General features: G+C 47.4%; 1 protein-coding gene across 1 annotated transcript in view; it reads left to right on the forward strand.

Moving 5' to 3' along the window:
* Positions 1-8,933: 8,933 nt before the first annotated feature.
* Positions 8,934-22,468, forward strand: part of LMBR1L (limb development membrane protein 1 like) — a 51,856-nt gene continuing 38,321 nt past the window's right edge. The window contains exon 1 of the mRNA XM_082212614.1: positions 8,934-9,333. Coding sequence (XP_082068740.1) covers positions 9,262-9,333 — 72 coding nt within the window. The 5' untranslated portion in view covers positions 8,934-9,261. The remainder of the gene's footprint in view (positions 9,334-22,468) is intronic.

Raw genomic sequence — 22,468 nt, forward strand, 5'->3', positions numbered from 1 at the left:
TTAGCAATCTCTTAACACCAAGGGTGCACAGACTGAAAGTGCTGGAAATGCTAGTTCTTGCCTACTACACCATTCAGCACTTTCACTTTCTTTAGAAACTGGTAGGACAGAAAACAAATCTCTTTAACTGATGTCCATAGCCGTTAATATATAAGCTAATATGCAAACTTGTACAGTATATAGCTTATTCACTGTTCCTTTGATGTCTGGACTTTTAAGTACAAGTACACAATATCATCATCATTTATTAGACTTCTTAGTTTTTACAAACAGATCATTAAGTAACTTGCACCATATTTACAAACAAAAGAACATAGCGACACATTAGCAGAAAAATACTGTACATGCAATTCATGAAAAACGTGGGAAGCAAAAAGCAGCTGCACAAAGCTTTGGCAGCACACAAACTGCAAAACCATCATAGTCCATTAAAAGCCTGCAGATGCTTGCCTATGACTTTGCAGCTGTGTGGTGTGTTTTTTTAAAAAAAACATCTGTCCCAATTTGATTTACTAAAACTGGCTTGAGAAAAGGAGAGAAAGAAACACAGTGCTAATTGGCTGGTAAATGTCTGCTTAGAAATAAGTCCCATTAAGTTAAATGAGGGTAAGTCCCAAGTAAATGGGTATAAGGCAGGGGTCAGCAACCTTTTCCAGCTGTGGGCCGGTCCACCATCCCTCAGACCATGTGGTGGGCCGGACTATATTTTTTTTGGGGGGGAGGAATGAATTCCTATGTCCCACAAGTAACCCAGAGATGCATTTTAAATAAAAGCACACATTCTACTCATGTCAAAACACCAAGCAGGCCCCACAAATAACCCAGAGATGCATTTTAAATGAAAACACATTCTACTCATGTAAAAGCACACTGATTCCTGGACCGTCAGATTGAGAAGGCAATTGGGCCGGATGCGGCCCCTGGACCTTAGTTTGCCTACCCGTGCTCTAGAGCTATACACTTGTCTTACGCAAATTCCCAGCATTATCCCGGCTAAGCAGATTACTGAAGCCGTTACAGAACTCCAAATCCCTGCTAACACTCCAGAGTAAAAACACGCTGGCTCCCGGACCGTCTGTGGGCCGGATTTAGAAGGCAATTGGGCTGGATCCGGCCCCTGGGCCTTAGGTTGCCTACCCCTTGGGTATAAGGATTACAACCATAGGGTGAGTAAGTGCAAATATGCCATCACAACCTCCCACTGAAAGCAGTAGGAGTGTAGCCCCCTTTTCTGTTGTAGCTAAGCGATAACTAGCAGTCTTGTACCTGAAAACACTTGGGAATTCTAAGCTTCCAAAAATATTGCAGTTTTTAAATCAGTGGTTAAAATTGGTGAAGGATGTACAGTGGTGCCCCGCAAGACGAACACCTCGGAAGACGAAAAACTCGCTAGACGAAGGAGTTTTCTGTTTTCTTAGCCACTTCGCAAGACGCATTTCCCTATGGGCTTGCTTCGCAAAATGAAGCTTGCCCCGCAAGTTCCGGGGATAGCGGGGAAGCGCAGCGCGTCTTCCCCGCTGTCCCCGGACCTCTTGAAGCAAGGGGCGGCGGGGAGAAGATCGCTTCTCCCCGTTGCCAGCCCCGCAATCTCTGGGGACAGAAGGGTAGGCGTGCGCACCTTCCCCTCTGTCCCCGGAGATTGCGGGGCTGGCAACGGGGAGAAGCAATCTTCTCCCCGCCGCCCCTTGCTTTAAACAGGTCCGGGGACAGAGGGGAAGGTGCGCGGCGCTTCCCCTCTGTCTCCGGGCGGTCTCCATAGGAACGCATTGATTGATTTTCAATGCATTCCTATGGGAAACCGTGCTTCGCAAGACGAAAAACTCGCAAGAAGAAAAAACTTGCGGAACGAATTAATTTTGTCTTGCGAGGCACCACTGTAGTCTGTTATCTTGATTAAAATGGGGTCCAATTGTATCCAAACACAGACTCCTTGATCTCCTCATGCAAAATTTGTTATGATATCCGAATGCATAGCAAACAGATAATTCCCTCACTGGCAGTTCCCTCACTGCGAGAAGCGAAGTTACAGGGAAACCAGGAAGAGGGCCTTCTCGGTAGTGGCACCTGCCCTGTGGAGTGCCCTCCCATTACATGTCAAGGAAATAACCAACCATCTGACTTTTTGAAGGCAACCCTGTATCGGGAAATTTTTAACATCTGATGTTTCATTGTATTTTTTTTTCATTTTCTTGGAAGCTGCCCAGAGTGGCTGGGGAAACCCAGCCAGATGGGTGGGATATACCGTATTTTTCGCTCTATAACACGCACCCGACCATAACACGCACGTAGTTTTTAGAGGAGGAAAATCCGTATGCATGCCACCCGTAGGCATTCCCTCCATAACACGCACAGACATTTCCCCTACTTTCTAGGAGGAAAAAAGTGAGTGTTATGGTGCAAAAAATACGGTAAATAAAAATAATAATAGACCAATACAGTGGTACCTCTGGTTACATACGCTTCAAGTTACAGACTCCACTAACCCAGAAATAGTGCTTCAGGTTAAGAACTTTGCTTCAGGATAAGAACAGAAATCGGGCTCTGGCGGCGCGGCAGCAGCGGGAGGCCCCATTAGCTAAAGTGGTGCTTCAGTTTTAAGAACAGTTTCAGGTTAAGAACAGACCTCCGGAACGAATTAAGTATGTAACCTGAGGTACTGTAATGTCCTGGTGACCGATAATGCCAATTTAAAAAATGATAATCTTGGTTGTATTGCTGGAGCTTTATTAAAAGCATGTCGGCCCCCCACAGCCTAATTCTTCTTTGTCCACTGATACTCTCCACCTGTGCTGCTTTATTGTCACATCAGCTTGAGGTGCAGTGTAAATACTAGATGGGGATGGTTACGATGGTGCACTGGGCTGATAGATGGGGGCTTGCATGCTGCTCTTTTGGAGCTGGTGCAACGGGGCCCTGGCGACATAGCACAGTCAGCGCGCATTACAGTTGATGCAACAAAGCTCCTTTGTGCATTCAGGGGATAAAAAATTAATCTGGCCACCTGACGGAGCAATCAGATTACTATTTTATTGAGTGCCCAGCTGTAATGTGCATGAAACTTGCCCCATGGCAAGGCTCAGTTTTCATTAGTGTACTCTTCCCTTGTGATAAATGACTGAGAACTATTGTGGAAGACTTTTTTTATCATTGGCTGTCTTAAACGCAGCCTGTCTCTCATCTGATTGTACAGTGGTACCTCGGGTTAAGAACTTAATTCGTTCTGGAGGTCCGTTCTTAACCTGAAACTGTTCTTAACCTAAGGTACCACTTTAGCTAATGGGGCCTCCTGCTGCCACCGCACAATTTCTGTTCTCATTCTGAAGCAAAGTTCATAACCCGAGGTACTATTTCTGGGCTAGCTGTAACCTGAAGCGTCTGTAACCTGAAGCGTCTTTAACCCAAGGTACCACTGTTGGGACGCGGGTGGCGCTGTGGGTAAAACCTCAGTGCCTAGGACTTGCCGATCGCATGGTCGGCGGTTCGAATCCCCGCGGCGGGGTGCGCTCCCGTCATTCGGTCCCAGCGCCTGCCAACCTAGCAGTTCGGAAGCACCCCCGGGTGCAAGTAGATAAATAGTTGCGGATGACTGGGGTTGCGGTGCTCATCTCGCTTTACTGGCCGAGGGAGCTGGCGTACAGCTTCCAGGTCATGTGGCCAGCATGACTAAGCCACTTCTGGCTAACCAGAGCAGCGCATGGAAACAGTACACACATAATATTTTACTACTAATATGTACATTCTGTGACAGCGAGCACATAAACATTTTACTGCCAAACTGCATAATCTTGGTGAAGTGTTAATTGCATACATGCGATTGCACGTCTTCCTCTGTATTGTGGGAGTGGATATGGCTCGGACACACTGTCGGCACCTGGTGCCCTCCAACAGTGGGTGGTGCTGTGGTCTAAACCACTGAGCCTCTTCGGCTTGCCGATCAGGTCGTGGTTCAAATCCCCGTGATGGGGTGATCGCCGGTTGCTCTGTCCCAGCTCCTGCCAACCTAGCAGTTCGAAAGCACACCAGCGCAAGTAGATAAATAGGTGCCGCTGTAGCAGGAAGGTAAACAGCGTTTCCATGTGCTCTGGTTTCCATCACGGGGTTCCGTTGTGCCAGAAGCAGCTTAGTCCTGCTGGCCACATGACCCAGAAAGCTGTCTGTGGACAAACGCCGGTTCCCTCGGCCTCAAAGCAAGATGAGCGCTGCAACCCCATAGTTGCCTTCGACTGGACTTAACTGTCCAGGGGTTCTTTACCTTTTACCTTACACACCGACAGTTGCCAGGGCTCAGCAGTCCTGATGGATCCCATTGGGCACTAACACCTATCCTCATCCCCAGCTGTGGACTTAATGTGCCCCAGAGTTATGCTGGTGTGGGGCACCTCATGTCACCATGGGCAATGGAAGTCCACCGGAGGGCACTTGGCTGAGGAGCTACTTACACCTGCAGCAGGCCCAAATGCATCTCTCATGTATAACAGGGAAACTTATGCCCCTGTACCTCTGCCACTGCCTCAAGTGGCAAAATGGGACTTGCTAGCCCAGGCATTGACGGGACGCGGGTGGCGCTGTGGGCTAAAGCCTCAACGCCTAGGGCTTGCCGATCGAAAGGTCGGCGGTTCGAATCCCCGCGGCGGGGTGCGCTCCCGCTGCTCGGTCCCAGCGCCTGCCAACCTAGCAGTTCGAAAGCACCCCCGGGGGCAAGTAGATAAATAGGTACCGCTTACCAGCGGGAAGGTAAACGGCGTTCCGTGTGCGGCTCTGGCTCGCCAGAGCAGCGTTGTCACGCTGGCCACGTGACCCGGAAGTGTCCCCGGACAGCGCTGGCCCCCGGCCAATAGATGTGAGATGGGCGCACAAACCCCAGAGTCTGTCAAGACTGGCCCGCTCGGGCAGGGGTACCTTTACCTTTACCTTTAGCCCAGGCATTGAGGGGAAGACTGGCAGCCTGCTGGACACACAAAGATGTTGAAAGAGATTGAGGAAGATGTGTGTTTGCCTAGGTAGGAGAGCCAGCACTGGAAGGAATAAATAATAATAATATTATAATAATTTATTATATCTACCCCGCCCATCTGGCTGGGTTTCCCCAGCGACTCTGGGCAGCTCCCAACAGAATATTAAAAACACAATATAACATCAAACATTAAAACTTCCCTAAACCTGGCTGCCTTCAGACATCTTCTAAAAGTCAGATAGTTGTTTATTTCCTTGACATCTGACGGGAGGGTGTTCCACAGGGTGGGCGCCACTACCGAGAAGGCCCTTTACCTGATTTCCTGTAACCTCACTCCTCGCAGGGAGGGAACCACCAGAAGGCCCTCAGAGCTGGACCTTAGTGTCCAGGCTGAACGATGAGGGTGGAGACACTGCTTCAGGTATACTGGACCGAGGCCCTTTAGAGATTTAAAGGTCAGCACCAACACTTTAAATTGTGCTCGGAAACGTACTAGGAGCCAATATAGGTCTTTCAGGACCAGTGTAATATGGTCTCGGGGGCCACTCCCAGTCACCAGTCTAGCTGCCGCATTCTGGATTAATTGGCTTTAAAGGACCTACAAGCCAGCTCTGAGAGAGGTGTGGAACTTAATGAACAGAAGAAGAAGAAATTGCTGAAAGCAGGACATGAGCACATAAGCACTCGATTCCTATCTTTCCCCGTGATGAGGTATTGTTAAGCCGCTCTGAGAATTGTAGCTTTGTGAGGTCAATAGGGGCCTCCCTAACAATGCTCAGCACTCTTAACAAACCACAGCTCTCATAATTATTGGGCATTTGTGTGCCGTGACTGTTTAGAGTGGTAACATTTTGCTTCATATAGATGGTGCCAATGTGGCATAGATGTCTTTTGAGAGGGATACCATGTCGTGCACCTTCTCAGAAGATAACCTCCCTGGTTGTTTTTCTAATTCTTGCAAGGCCTCTAGATGGTGCTATATGCATATGGTTATTTCCGGGGTGCGCATGAGAGCAGGTCTGAACTTAATGCATGGTAAAATTGGGGAATTGGTCACAATGAGTAGCTGTCATGCTGTATGTTTTCATAGGTCATGCTGGGCAGTGAACCCTCAACAGTGTAATAAAGCACAGAATCTTAATTGTGATGCAAACCCTTATTTAGTGGTTTTGATAATATGGTGCGGCGTCTCAGGCTAAGCGCATGGCAGTGAGTCAGGTGCCTCAATTACTCTATACAGAGAGACATAAGGCTTGTCTCATCCACTGTTGGGTCCAGGTTTTGCGAGGGGCTCTGAGCAAGAACCCCTTAGTAGGCTCTTCTCTTTCTCATTGCCTATTGTGAACGGAGAAATCTGAGGGCTCCCTTGGACAAAAAACAAGGACACCAGCCAGGAATACCAGAGCAAAACAGCAGCCAGTAGGCTTGGTCTTTATTGAAGGCTGTCGCGACAGGACTCCCACCTGCCACAAGGTGGAACAAGATGGAAGCCCCGAACTAAAGAGTCCCCAAACTTTTATTAGCTGCTAACCCCCGTGTCACACCCCCCCAAACTACGTCACTCATACATCACGGTTACATCATGAAAGGGGAGGTCTGGTGGCAGTAATCTGAGCATCCTGGACCCTGCCCCATAGTTCTCCTTGCCCTCCACCAAACACCCATCAGGTGTAACAAAAGAGATATTTGCATTTCCCTATTTCCCAGCCAAGTTAATCCCACCCTTTTGTCTTCAGCTGGGTTTGTTATTTCTGGAATGGCTACCTGTCTGGCACTCAGGTATCAGGATGCCAGGGATTATCACTCAGGCAGAGGGGCTGCTCAGTAGCTGAGCTCACATGTCTATATGAATTTCTGAAGTTTTCCCTGTGAGACAGTACATAGATACATTTATCAGTGAATTGTCACATTTGGTATTGTGCAGCAAAGGCCCTTTGAATAGATAGGAAGAAACTGTGATGAAGTGTTTTGTGGGGACAAATCACAAAAGCGATTGTGCTGATTTTGGTAGTGGGCTGCATGTGCATGATATCTGCTGGAGGGGCAACCCCCCTCCAACCTATACATAAATTCCTGCAACACTATCAACCCAATGTTTACAAGTGACGGGGGGGGGGGGGAGAGAATGCAAGGCAAGTGAAAGAAGTCCATGCAGCCCCATGGATCTACATGAGCCCAAAATGCCAACCTTGGATGCTTGTTCTGACTCTGCCACATGGCAAGGCACTACAACCAGCTGTCCACACTGTGAAACGCACCATAGGGAGGCATTGAGAGTTTAATGGCACTTCCAGGTGTCTTTTATTGCATAATCACAATTGTGCACGATCCCACTTCAAATATTTCAATCTTTATATGCGGTTTTGAGATTTTCAGATTAAAAAAAAACAAACTTGACATTTTCAGTGGGAGGGCTGTGCCCCAAGCAGGACATTGTCCCAGCATCTGCACCAACCAGCAAGAAAACAAACATGTCTCTCTGGTATCAGTCTCCATAACCACAACAGGCGCTGTAACTCTCCAATGGTTTGACTTCCCTCCCAATGGCGCACTCTTCCATTGTCAACGAAGGGGTTGGACTAGGTGACTCTCAGGGTCCCTTCCAACTCTACAATTCTGTGAGTCTAAGTTACGTTGGACATTTTATGCCCTTTAAGAACAAACGTATGGAGGGGTGTGCGTGTTAATGTTGTGTGTTTGTGCATGTGTATGTGTAAACATGTGTGGGGTGCGTGCATCTCCACCCCCATCGTTCAGCCCGGACACTGAGATCCAGCGCCGAGGGCCTTCTGGTGGTTCCCTCCCTGCGAGAAGTGAGGTTACAGGGAACCAGGCAAAGGGCCTTCTTGGTAGTGGCACCCGCCCTGTGGAACACCCTCCCATCAGATGTCAAGGAAATAAACAACTGTCTGACTTTTAGAAGATGTCTGAAGGCAGCCCTGTTTAGGGAAGTTTTTAATGTTTGATGTTTTATCGTATTTTTAATACTGTATTCTGTTGGGAGCCACTCAGAGTGGCTGGGGAAACTCTGCCAGATGGGTGGCGTATAATAAATTGTTGTTGTTGTTGTTGTTGTTATGTGTGCACACCAAACTGCGTCTTGTTACTCTAGTTCTCGGACAGGGAGAGTCACACCGAGAACAGAACTGTGCAAGCTGCATGGGATAACATTTAGTGCTTTTCCAACCAGCAGTTCAACAGCTCCAGAGAGCACAAATAAACTTTATCGAGCGAACTGACCCAGATCTTTAGCAGATGGACTAAATGCTCCAGATTAAATCTAGCAGCTGCAGCGTCTGAGCTCCCAGCAGATTTTGGGTACAGCATGGTGCTGATAATGCCAAAGGTTGCAGGTTCGATCCCCATATGGGACAGCTACATATTCCTGCATCTAGTTTGGACTAGATGATCCTTTATATATATATAATAATTATTAATTTTTCTATTTTAAAATACCCATTTTACATCCTTAAAATATCAGTGACTTCCCTTCTTCTCCTTCCATGCTTCATTTCACGTATCATAAATCCCAGCACATTTTACAAAAACTATACCATGCCGTATTCCATTATTGCATCCATCAAAACTTGTTTACACTGTTGAATTTATCTTAATGCTGCCAGCGTTTTCAGCTGTATGCAATTATTTCCCACAGATGATCCTCAGGGTCTATGACCTTCTAGAAACTTTCCCTCGAACTTCAAAAGAGCCCCCCTGTCTCAACGAGGGTGCCGCACCGGGGCAGAGAAAGGAAGAAATAAATGTAAAGGCAAAGGGACCCCTGACCTTTGGGTCGAGTCGCGGACGACTCTGAAGTTGCTGCGCTCATAGACGCGGGTGGGCGTGGCTACCTGCGGAATAATGGACGCCCCGCTCGGCCTACCAGGTTGAGCCGCGGTCTGCGGAGGCAGCCAATGATAACGAGCCCTTCTCCAGCCAATCGGCGCGTTTCCGTCGAAGGGGAGCTGGCGTCGTCAGGCTGCCTCCTTCCTTTGCTGCGAGAGTGGCGTCGTTGGCTGGCGGGTGGGGGGGGCCGTGTCTCTTTAAGAATGGAACGCGGAGCTCCGTGGGCTGCGGCCGAGGGTACATTGTGACGTCGCCGCGCCATTGTGACGTCGAAAGGGACCCCCACCCCCCATATAAGAGGCGCTTGCGAAGCCGGAGGAGGAGGAGGAGGAGGAAAGCGGACGGAGCTCTTTCCCTTCTCCATTGTGGCTCCCGCCCTGGGGCGCCTCTGGGATTCCCGCGCGCTGCTTCCCCCGGCTCCCGAGCCAGCCCTTCTCGCCTTCAGCCATGCTGACCAGAGCATGGACTCCGCGGAAGGCGATGTGCTGTCGACGCGGGAGCAGCTCTTCCACGAGCGGGTCCGGGAGTGCCTCGTGAGTAGACGGCCGGCGGTGCGGGGATGTTCCCGGGACAGCAAAGGCGGGGGGGGGGGAGTTGGCTTTGAGTCACAGAAGAGTAAGCGACTTGCACCCCAGACCCCATGTTCTCGGGTGGTCGCGCGCCCGGAATTTCCCGGAGACACACTGCGTGTCCGGGGAAATCCGGACGCGTGGCCACCGACGTCGGCGGTGCCGATTTCCGCTTAGCATAGCTAGAACTTGGGCGTAAACAAATAGCTCGACAACTTTTCCGTCCGCCGATTTTCAGCCTTTGAAATATGGGAAGCCTAGACCTGGGGGGTGGGGGGGGGTCAGCAGCGCTTACTTCCCGTGTAGACCCGGTTGGGATGGTACCGTAGGCTGCCTGACACACAGGCTGTGAAGGGGGCATTGGCTGGCGAGGCGGAAAAGCCCACGATTTTCAGGTAGGAGAGAGCAACAAGTCCCGTCAGGCCTCCTCTGCGGTGAAACGTCTCTCCAACACAGAGGCTTGTGCTGTCATAACCTGGTAGTTGAGAAGGCGGGTTGAGAAATTGAGGTCGAGCATGTCACTTGCAGAGTTTTGCTCACTTAGTGAGATAAGAAGCAGTGAGTCAACTTATTTAGGGCGGCTGAGACAACCGGAATCTTCTCTCCGAACCCCCCCCCCCCCGTTTGTTTTTATCTATGTTTCTCGTGGAGTTCTTAAATTCGCAACGGCATAATCTGTAATTATGCAGTAATTAAAAGACTAAATTAATGTCATTGCACAAAGTTCTTTTTATTTGAGCGACTTATTTGTGTGTTTCCCCCCCTATTTGTTGTTGTTTAGTCGTTTAGTCCTGTCCGACTCTTCGTGACCCCATGGACCAGAGCACGCCAGGCACTCCTGTCTTCCACTGCCTCCCGCAGTTTGGTCAAATTCATGCTGGTAGCTTCGAGAACACTGTCCAACGATCTTGTCCTCTGTCGTCCCCTTCTACTTGTGCCCTCCATCTTTCCCAACATCAGGGTCTTTTCCAGGGAGTCTTCTCTTGAGGTGGCCAAAGTATTGGAGCCTCAGCTTCACGATCTGTCCTTCCAGTGAGCACTCAGGGCTAATTTCCTTAAGAATGGAGAGGCTTGATCTTCTTGCAGTCCATGGGACTCTCAAGAGTCTCCTCCAGCACCATAAATCAAAAGCATCAATTCTTCGGCGATCAGCCTTCTTGATGGTCCAGCTCTCACTTCCGTACATCACTACTGGGGAAACCATAGCTTTAACTATACGGACCCATTTATAGAGCTGCCCTCATAACAGGAGTTCTTGAGACAACTTCTGTATCTAGAATAACAGAACTGTGGAGTTGAAAGGGACCACACGGGTGATATAGGTCAACCCCCTGCAATGCAAACATATTTTGCCCATGCTCTACTGATTGAGTCTGCTGAAGCCCCCTGGGTGACCTTGGCCCAGTCACTAAATATAACAATGGCTAATCATTAAATCCTGACCTGACCAAGGCAACCCAGCGTGCTTCACAACCCAGTGGATATTGGAGCCCTAGTCTTCTTGCCCAGGTCCCATATAGTATTTCTCTAGAACCATTGGTGCACATTGTGCTTTTCTGGTGAGCAAAAGCAGGCTGGACTCTGCTTTGAGAAGCCTAGAGTCTAGCTCATGGGTAGGCAAACTAAGGCTCTAGGGCTGAATCCGGCCCAATCGCTTTCTAAATCCGGCAGTCAGCCTATTTTTAAATGAGTAGAATGTGTCCTTTTATTTAAAATGCATCTCTGGGTTATTTGCGGGGCATAAGAATTCGTTCATTATTTTTTTCAAAAAATAGTCCAGCCCCCCACAAGGTCTGAGGGCTGGTGGACTGGCCCCCTGTTGAAAAAGTTTGCTGACCCCTGGTCTAAGCTGCTGACTGCTTTTGTTTTGCATTCTCCAACAGCATGTTTGGCACGGATGAGTTGTGAGGTGTATGTGTGTGCCTAGATAGCTGAAATAAGAAGCATTCGTGGCTGTGGGTCTTCCTGGCCAAGAGAAGTCTGGTGTCATGGGCTGGCTGAGTCAGGGCTGGGCAGGCCAGACCATCTGTAATGTTCAAATACTTATTCCAAGGTGGTTCATGAAAGCAGAAGGTTGCATGTTTGTGTTAATTTCTGGAGGATTTGTGTGTGCGCACATTTGATTTGCCCTTGGTGATGATACAGCAGTTGGTCTAGTGCCAGGAATAAGGGAACTATTCCTATTCCAATCAGCCCAACCAGCGACGATGGGAGCTGTAGTTCCATAAAATGAAAGGCTGTTGTTTCCCCATCTCTGGGCTTGAGGTTTCAAAATTTTATCAACTGCTTGTGCCTCCATTTTCAAACGGCATCTTCTCTGACTGGGTAACCTTGAGGCATCTTAGTCCCACCTTCAAGCTTTTCTGGAAATTGGAATAATCGTGGCTTGCTTCACAATAGAGTATGTGACAGCAAACATCTTGCCTGTGTTTTCCTTTCGTGAACTGGTCGCTTGGTCTTTGTGCAAATAAAGTTGGCATTTCCAGAGCACAGGCTGGGTACTTCTCACTGTACCTTTTGAAAACAGAATTGGGAGAGGTAACAGCCATGTTTTTGTGTCTCCCCGCTTCCCCTCCTGATGCCTGTCTTCCTCTTCCACATGCTGTGTGACCTCCTTAGAGTGTTTCCTAACAGGGGAGGAAGGAGGAAGAGAGAGGAGAAACTGCCCTTAACATAATTTCCCAATTCAGATGCCATTTTAAAGGTGTGTGGGAGAAACTCTAGGGTGTGACCTGGCCAGGATGCCAACCTCTAAGAAATGCATGCAGATAGATGGCTATCTGTGTCTGTGAAGGACTGGCATACGTGTCCCTATTTTGCTGTTAAGTTGTATGTTTGGGAGGCAAAAGTTGCTTAGCCAAACAAGCCTCAAAGGTGTTCAGAACTGTTCTCAGCCATTCTGACACTTGCTGTCAGGAGCTTTCTCTTTTCTGTGAGCTGTACATTCGAATGAGCATTTGTTGTCTTGGTGTATTTCTGAAGTTCAGAAGATCAGGATCTGAATGAAAGACCATTTGGGAATGCCATGCACACTTACTCTCAGGGTCTAGAAGGAAGGGCAAGATACAGCTGTAAAAAACCTGCCAACGGATTAGTAATTTGACAGTGTTCTTTTGCATAAACCCTGTATATGTCCCATTCTCTGATAAATTTTTCATCTGCAACGTCTCTTAACCTGATAGTCTCACCAGTTCAGCGTATTCCCTTAATTGGTTTTGCCAATCTAGTTTAGATGGTATATCCTATCCTTCCCCGTCTTTTGCAATTAAAATTCTGGCTGCTACAGTGGCTTACATAAAGATTCTCCTGAACTTTTTTTGGAATTTCATGACCCATAATTCCTAGCAGGAAGGCTTCAGGGGTTTTTCAGGAAAGAGCATGTAAACATTTTCTTAAGCTCGTTGTAAATCATTTCCCAAAACTGTCTAATCTTTTAAGAGTGAATCCATGTGCCTTCAGCCGCCCTGCATTTCTAACATACGCTTGTCCTGGATCTAAATATTTTAGCTAACTTAACCAGTGTCAAATGTCACCTGTAAAGCATTTTCATGCAATTCTCTTTTAAACTCTAAAGGTAAAGGGATCCCTGACCATTAGGTCCAGTTGTGGCTGACTCTGGGGTTGCGGCACTCGTCTCGCTTTATTGGCCGAGGGAGCCGGCGTACAGCTTCCGGGTCATGTGGCCAGCATGACTAAGCGCTTCTGGCGAGCCAGAGCAGCACACGGAAACACTGTTTACCTTCCCGCCGGAGTGGTACCTGTTTATCTACTTGCACTTTGACGTGCTTTCGAACTGCTAGGTTGGCAGGAGCAGGGACCGAGCGCCGGGAGGTCACCCCATCGCGGGGATTTGAACTGCCAACCTTCTGATTGGCTAGTCCTAGGCTCTGTGGTTTAACCCACAGCGCCACCCAGGTCCCTCTTTTAAATTGTAGCATGCTGTAAATTTGATGTCTTCCCTCCAGAGTCATGATACACACCTCTTATCATGCCATCTCCCCTTTACTTGGAAGCTGCCAGTCTTGCAAGCCTTCCTCATAGGAGACTTGCACCAACCCCTTCAACTTGTGGATTCCCCTTTACTGAATCTTTTCCAGCTCTACAATGAGCAGAACTTTCCCGAAAGCTGTGCTGCTTTCACCATGGGGGAGTAGCCTATGTTAGACCTCCATTAGAAACTCTCCTGGACTTTCTCTCTCTCTCTCTCTCTTTAAATTATTTATTTGGTTTTCAAATTAAAATTTTTACAATCACAAACATACAACATAAAGAGAATATTCCAAAGAATCTCCCAGACTTCCCCCCTCCCCTTTGCGGGTCCTATTATTAATCCTTTCCTCTTGCATCTTTTATAATACAGTGGAACCTCGGTTCCTGAACGCCGAAAACCCGGAAGTGAATGCTTCCTGTTTCAAACGTTTTTTGGAACCCGAATGTGCGACACAGCTTCTGCTGAGTGCAAGAAGCTCTTGCAACCAACAGGAAGCCGCGCCTCGGTTTCTGAACGTTTCAGAAGCCAAACAGGCTTACGGAACGGATTTTGTTCGAGGACCGAGGTATAATCCAAATCATTTCCATCTCCATTATATTCAAAATTCACCGTTAAACGACAAGTGTTATTCGAATCCTACTGACGATTTTCACTGTTTACAATGGTTTTTAAGGTAATGGCCTTTCTCTCTCTTTGTCCCCCACCCTTCCCAGATTTAAGTCAAGACTCTGCTGTGTCACACAGGGACCTCTGAGATGAAGCTTCTGGAATGCTTGCTAAGAGTTCCCTTTTGGCACCTGATGCACAAGCAGCTCAGTTTCAGAGGGCTGGGTGGGATGTTGATGTTTTTTCTGGATGGCAGCATTTGCAAGAGTTGCATCTCTATTTGTGGCCCTGTCTCTGCCCAGAGACAGCTCCGCATGCAGCTTATGCATGATATGAGGAGGTTAGCAAGCCGTGAGATTCCTGGCATCTCTCCCTCTCTGGTGCAGCGAGTTCAGCTTCCCAACGTGGCTTTGTGTGCTAAAGGTTAGTCCAAAGTCCCATCTGCGGACTCTGGAGTGTTAGCAGGGATTTGGAGTTCTGTAACGGCTTCAGTAATCTGCTTATCTGGGATAATGCTGGGAAGTTGCGTAAGACAAGTGTGTAGCTCTAGAGCGTGGGTAGGCAAACTAAGGTCCGGGGGCCGCATCCGGCCCAATTGCCTTCTCAATCTGACGGTCCAGGGATCAGTGTGTTTTTACATGAGTAGAATGTGTCCTTTCATTTTAAATGCATCTCTGGGTTATTTGTGAGGCCTGCCTGGTGTTTTGACATGAGTAGAATGTGTGCTTTTATTTAAAATGCATCTTTGGGTTATTTGTGGAGCATAGGCATTCGTTCATTTTTATTTTTTCCCAAGATATAGTCCGGCCCCCCACAAGGTCTAAGGGACAGTGGACCGGCCCCCTGCCGAAAAAGTTTGCTGACCCCTGCTCTAGTCCAGTATATATGTGGACTGTCAAGTGACTTTTCTTCTTTATGTTCTCAGAGCTCTTAACCTAGCTCAAGGTTGTCATCTGAACTATCCAGATGTTTGACTGAGAATTGATCACAGTCAGCCCATCATTTGAAAAATAAGTCTTTCGGGGCATCTTGCCCCCAAATGGCAACTAGACAGTCTGTTTTGGCGACTGCAACCTTGTTTCAAGGAGCCATTTGGCGCCTAGCTTATACAGTGGTACCTCGGGTTAAGTACTTAATTAGTTCTGGAGGTTCATTCTTAACCTGAAACTGTACTTAACCTGAAGCACCACTTTAGCTAATGGGGCCTCCCGCTGCCGCCGCACGATTTCTGTTCTCATCCTGAAGCAAAGTTCTTAATCCAAGGTACTATTTCTGGGTTAGCGGAGTCTGTAACCTGAAGCGTATGTAACCTGAAGCGTATGTAACCCGAGGTACCGTGCAACATCGCTCCTCCATTCTCATATGCATCAATGAGCCAGCCCATAGTCTCAACAGTGGGGTAGCCAACCTGCTGCTCTCTAGATGTTTTGGATTTCAGTTCCTATCAGTTCCAGCCTAGCATGTTCCTACAGCCAGGAATGATGGGAGTTGTAGTGCAGCAGGATCTAGAGCCAGCATAAGCAAACTCCGGCCCTCCAGATGTTTGGGACTGCAATTCCCATCATCCCTGACCATTGGTCCCGTTAGCTAGGGATGATGGGAATTGTGGTCCCAAACATCGGGAGGGCCGGAGTTTGCCTATGTCTGATCTAGAGACTCCCAGGTTGGCTGCCCTTGCTTCAAGGACACTATCTGAAAAGCAAAGACAACTTTTTGGCCCCTTTCTGTGTGTTGCCCAAAGCCTGCACTGGTGCAATGGACTCAAGTCTGTGGAAACTGATGCGTAGTAAGTGCAAGTAAAGTCTTTGAGGTGCCACAAGGTTCTTGGTGGTCTGTGTTACAGCTAAAACGACCAATGCAGTTGCCCCCTCTGGAAATGATTCCCAGGGATAAAAACAACTTTAGTTTTATAGCAGTTGTTAAGCAAGAATAGGTAAAGGGACCCCTGACCATTAGGTCCAGTCGTGACCGACTCTGGGGTTGCGGCACTCATCTCACTCTGTAGGCCGAGGGAGCCGGTGTACAGCTTCCGGGTCACGTGGCCAGCATGACTAAGCTGCTTCTGGCGAACCAGAGTAGCGCACGGAAACGCTGTTTACCTTCCTGCTGGAGCAGTACCTATTTATCTACTTGCACTTTGACGTGCTTTTGAACTACTAGATTGGCAGGAGCAGGGTCCAAGCAATGGGAGTTCACCCCGTCGCGGGGATTCGAACCACCCACCTTCTGATCGGCAAGTCCTAGGCTCTGTGGTTTAACCCACAGCACCACCTGCGTCCCCCTAAGCAAGAATACATGTGCACAATTTCCTGAGGGATGTCTGTCCAGAGATTAGTTAATGGTGGCTGGTCATGATATATAGATGGAGTTGCAGGCTCCAGCTGATGTAAAATGTAAAGTCAGTTCATAAAAGTATAGTCGTACCTCGGCTTCCAAACGCCTTGGGAGTCAAATGTTTTGGCTCCCAAACGATTGAAAACCGGAAGTGAGTGTTCCGGTTTTCAAATGTTCTTTTGGAAGCCGAACGTCTGACTGGGCTCCCGCGGCTTCCTATTGGCTGCAGGAGCTTCCTGCAGCCAATCAGAAGCCGTGCTTTGGAAGTCGAACATTTCGGAAGTCAAACGGACTTCCCCAGTGGATTCTGTTCGACTTCTGAGGTACGACTCTACTACCGAAAGAATACTATATGTACTATTGGTAGGAATTTCCTCTAATTTCATAGAGTAGACCCATTTAAATTGTTGTTAGGCACCTTAATTTTCGTGGGTCTACTCTAAGTAAAAGTTAGTTGAATTCTATCTTTTCTCTGCTCCGCTCCCCCTGGGTTAACCCAAAAAATAGGGGAGACATAACATTGTGAAACCTTCCCCCCATCCTTTTGATGAGCACAAATTGTGCGCCTTTTCTCCTACAGCCCTGATTAATCCTTTCAGTAGCAGCTTCCAGATTCAGCAGCAGATGGAACCTTTTGTAAGAACATTGAAGAGTAATTTTTTTAATGGACCATGGAATTTGGTGTTTGTACAAGGCAGCCTCCAACATTTAAATGATGGATTTTGACAGCAGATTCCAGTAAGCCTTTTAACAAGCAAAAACCAGAAACCTCAGCCTTAGGACAGTCAGTTCAAGGGTGTCCCAAGCATTTAATAGCTGATATAATCCTGTTTCATAGGCCTCCATTCTTCCAATTGTCAATCTATTACTCACCCAGCAGAGCTCTAAAAAATGATCCATTCTCTAGAGGGCTCAAGCTAATGTACCCCTGGGGTGTCTTTCAATAGTTACTGTATACCAAAGCCATGCCCATTTATGCCATTCACATACCCTCCAACATTTCTCCGGTGAAAATAGGGACATCCCATTCCATAATGATGATTTTACTATTTATACCCCACCCATCTGACTGGGTTGCCCCAGCCACTCAGGGCAGCTTCCAACATAAATAAAAACATAATAAAACATTACAGTGGTGCCCCGCAAGACGAATGCCTCGCAAGATGGAAAACTCGCTAGACGAAAGAGTTTTACGTTTTGGAGGTGCTTCGCAAAATGAATCTCCTATGGGCTTGCTTCGCAAGACGACAATGTCTTGCGAGTTCCTGCTGGTTTCCCCCCCCCCCTTCCCCCCTTTTTCTAAGCCGCTAAGCCGCTTATCAGCTGATCCAATCAGCAGATAAGCCGCTAAAAGCAGCTAAAAGCCGCTAATAGCGCTAAGCCGCTTATCAGCTGATCCGATCAGCAGATAAACCGTTAAAAGCCGCTAACAGCGCTAAGCCGCTTATCAGCTGATCCGATCAGCAGATAAGCCTCTAAAAGCTACTAATAGCGCTAATCCGCTAATCCGTCAATGGGCTTGCTTCGCAAGACGAAAAAAACCGCTAAACAAAGAGAATCACAGAACGGATTCTTTTCGTCTTGCGAGGCACCACTGTAAACATTAAAAATCTTCCCTCTACAGGGCTGCCTTCAGATGTTTTCTAAAGGTTATATAGTTATTCATCTCCTTGACATCTGATGGGAGGGCGTTCCACAGGGTGGAACAATGGGGCACAGTTTTTCCATTCAGGACCACGGAGTCCCCCACACCTGCCCACCCTCTGTCCCCCAGAAACAGTACTTCTACCTTGTCAGAACTCAGTCACAATCCATTAGCTGCCACCCATCCTCCAACCGCTTCCGGACAGGGTTCGAAATTAGCAGGGCTCCTGGCACACTTTGTACCTGAAGATTCTCCATTTGCGAGCACCTCAGAAAGTCTGGGTGCCATTTTTTTCCCCACCTCACTGACACTGAAGGATTACTGAAATGTACAGGGGTTCCTCGGGTTAAATACGCTTCAGGTTACATATGCTTCAGGTTACAGTGCTAACCCAGAAATAGTGCTTCAGGTTAAGAACTTTGCTTCAGGATGAGAACAGAAATCATGCTCCGGCAGCAGGAGGCCCCATTAGCTAAAGTGGTGCTTCAGGTTAAGAGTAGTTTCAGGTTAAGAACGGACCTCCGGAACAAATTAAGTACTTAACCCGAGGTACCACTGTATTTGCTTTGAAGCCTCAAAGTATACGTTGAGGATAGACACTACATCTAGGAGTTTAACAATAAAGTGTAGAGTGTTTTGAAAACTGAAGTAGATACCGATATTTTTATTGTAAACACCAAATTAAACATGTATTAACAATTTCTGCTAAAACTGTGGTATTAACAATGTGTCACTTATGTGCATTGCGTATTAGTTCAAAATAATAAAAAGTGTTGCTGACCCGCCACCGTGGCGACTAAACATTCTGTTTTGGCTCCCATATCCCAAGTCCCAGAAGCCATTTGGCTCCTAGCTTTTCTATTCCAGTTTCTAACACTGCCTCCAGACCAGGGGGTCAGCAAACTTTTTCAGCAAGGAGGCGGTCCGCTGTCCCTCAGACCTTGTAGAGGATCGGACTATATTTTTTTTTGGGGGGGGGGGAACTGAACGAATTTCTATGCCTCACAGATAACCCAGAGATGCATTTTAAATAAAAACACGCATTCTACTCATGTAAAAACACCAGGCAGGCCCCACAAATAACCCAGGGATGCATTTAAAATGAAAGGACACATTCTACTCATGTAAAAACACACTGATACCCGGCCTGTCCGTGGGCCGGATTGAGAAGGCGATTAGGCCAGATCCGGCCCCCGGGCCTTAGTTTGCCTACCCATCCTCCAGACACTCACACAGCATTGGTCCCTGACACAAAGAATTGTGTTATCCTTTTTACCATCTGGAACTGAACTCCAGGCCTTGCTGCGCTCTGAGGTAAACCTTTGTGGGCTTGCTGCTGCATAGCACATTTCTCCCCCAGCCAAAATAGAACAGCATTTGCAGTCATCAATGCCGGGCACCTGGGCTCATTGATATTATTAAAATGCTCTGTGGTGAGATCTGTGCAATAGGCATAGCCTGTGTTGAGATTCCCAGCATAGTTGGTTTTGCACTTTGGAATGGGCCTTTTGAGAGTACAAGCAGTTTGTGGCTTGCAGAATAGCTGACTTGGCAGATGCTCTGGCTGCCACCGCCGCTCCCAAATAAATGCTGCACCTTCTGCCGGAATAATTGGATGTGGCAGCTGATTTGAAGGATGGGCAAATGGGCAGGCTATGCACTTTATCCCCCAACTTGGCAGTCTTTGTGGGGGGATGGAACTGATAACAGGAAAACTCACTTCCTGTTAAATACCATATTCATCCAGAGCTTCAAAAGCCAAAGTGTTATTCCTTTGTTATTCCTGTCATGGACAGCCTTGATAGCTTTTCTTCCTAGTGTTGAATTCTTCACAATGCCTCTTTGCCAGGCACTCTATTCTCTACCCTCACAGCACCTTGCTTGAGTCACCGGTGTGTGTTCTGCTCTACTTATTGAGAGAAGCCGGTAACCTGCTGCATTCTTGGTTTGAAATGTAATGTCATTGCATGCCTCAGTCTCAAACAGGGCTGTGTGCAATCTACAATTCCACAATGGCACCATGTTTGTTAATGGTGACAATTTGTTTTCTGGGTTGCAGAGATCGGCATCTTAAACCATCTCTGCTCTTAATTTTAATCTCTCTCTTGTTAAAAGCACGCTTCTACCTAGCTTCTATTGCTGTAGAAGCTGGTTTAGAAAATGTCTGATAGTCTTGGAACGCAAGTGGGGTGCTGAGCTGGAACCAGGCACGTGCATTATGCTTTTTAGTGCTTCTGTGAAGACAATAAACCTTTTCCCTGATGATCAAGGTGCATTTTGCAGAGCCAAAAGAACTTTTGAGACCAGCATGGTCTTCCCAAATATCTCCGATTATAAAGCATTCACATTTCCCCCTTCCAGCTTCTAGGCATCTGAAAGAGTAATTCTGCATTTAAAAAAGATAAAGGTAAAGGACCCTGAAAGTTAAGTCAAGTTGCGAATGACTCTGGGGTTGCGGCACTCATCTCGCTTTACTGGCCGAGGGAGCCGACATTTGTCCGCAGACAGTTTTTCTGGGTCATGTGGCCAGCATGTCTAAGCCACTTCTGGTGAAACCAGAGCAGCGCACGGAAACACCGTTTACCTTCCTGCCGGAGCAGTACCTATTTATCTACTTGCACTTTGATGTGCTTTCGAACTGCTAGGTTGGCAGGAGCTGGGACTGAGCAACGGGAGCTCACCCTGGCGTGGGGATTCGAACTGCTGACTTTCCAATCGGCAAGCCCAAGGGGCTCAGTGGTTTAGACCACAGTGCCACCCGCGTCCCAATTCTGCATTTAGTTTTGTGCAAATACCATCTGAAGCAATAGTCTCCATTTGAGGGAGAGCACAGGTATTTGGGTATCACTTGAGAAACTGGAAGAGGCAGTTGGTTGCTGAGACCTGTTTTTCCCTCCCACACTCAGATTCTGAACAGTTGTCCTGTTTTTATTATCTTCACTGCTCCCTCCACCCATCCACAACAGGCCAAATATGCTGAGCCAAACTCCTTGCTTCAGCAGAGACAGCGTGGAACTCCAAACCTGAACTTTCAGCTTCAGATTACTTGCGTGTTCTTGCGTCAGCGAACATCTTACTGCATACAAATATGCAGAGCAATAAAAAAATTTTTTGCATGCCAATATAATTTCCAGTGGTTCTGAAAGAAGTTCAGAAATCTCATGCCAGAGGTCAATGCCAATAGGCATGCTTATTGGAAGGTTTAGTGTTCCAGGCATAGCAGGTTTCTGGCTGGCTTGAACTCTTGTCTGTGTGTATGTGTGTAAGCAATTCTGGCTGGCCAGCTGACCTTTGGTTGCCCTACCAAATCAAGTCCTTCAGGTCTTCTGTGCTTCTTTGTCTTCCTTCCAAGTCAGCTCCACCTCAGAAATTCAGCAGGGAAATCAACCCTCAAATAGGATAATGTAACTAAGGCTGCCCTAAGTCCAGAATTTTCCGGACACACCTGGGATTCATCCTTCGGAAACAGCATCCGGGTGAAATTTTCCAAAATTGGAAAAAATGTACAGTGGTGCCCCGCAGGACGAAATTAATTCGTTCCGCAAGTTTTGTCTTCTAGCGAATTTTTCGTCTTGCGAATCACGAAATCCCATAGGAATGCATTGAAAATCAATTAATGCGTTCCTATGGTCAAAAAAAGTCCAAACAAAGCCAAATTTGGTACAACAACAGTTTATTAACTGCTCTTTAAAGTCACACATACTGTAAAGAGCAGTTCAAAAATTGAAGGGAAAATAAATTAACTTTATAAACAAAACATGTCTTTGTTTTTAGACAAAGGAAACAAAGTCGCGAGACGTTTTCGTCTTGCGAAGCAAGCCCATAGGTGAAATTCGTCTTGCGAGGCAAATCGAAAACGGAAAAACCTTTCGTCTAGCGAGTTTTTTGTCTTGCGAGGCATTCGTCTTGCGAGGTACCACTGTATGGGAAAACCCAGGTGTATGGCAACCCATGTAGTTTTCTTGGCAAATTTCCTTAAAAATAGCTCAAAAACAGTTCAACAACTGTATCCGGATTTCCATTTTTTGAAATATGGCAACCCTAATAATGTAGAGATCCTCTTATTATCTAGACACTGGTCTGTGTCTTGTTCCCAACCTCTCCCTCAAACACAGGAGTAGAAATCTGGGGCTCTCCAGATTTTTGTTTTTCTCAACTACAGTGGTGCCTCGCAAGACGAAAAGAATCCGTTCTGTGAGTCTCTTCGTCTAGCGGTTTTTTCGTCTTGTGAAGCAAGCCCATTGACGGATTAGCGGCTTTTAGCGGCTTTTAGCGGCTTATCGTCTTAGCAGATAAGCGGATAAGCGGCTTAGCGGCTTAGAAAAAGGAGGGGAGGAAAAAAACCCCACAGGAACTCGCAATACATTTTCGTCTTGCGAAGCAAGCCCATAGGAGATTTGTTTTGTGAAGCACCTCCAAAGTGGAAAACTCTTACATCTAGCGAGTTTTCCGTCTTGCGAGGCATTTGTCTTGCGGGGCACCACTGTACAGTTCCCATCCTTTACCGCTGGCCGTGACAACTG

This window comes from Podarcis vaucheri (assembly GCF_965113315.1).
Source record: "Podarcis vaucheri genome assembly, chromosome: 2".
Classification (NCBI taxonomy): domain Eukaryota; kingdom Metazoa; phylum Chordata; class Lepidosauria; order Squamata; family Lacertidae; genus Podarcis; species Podarcis vaucheri.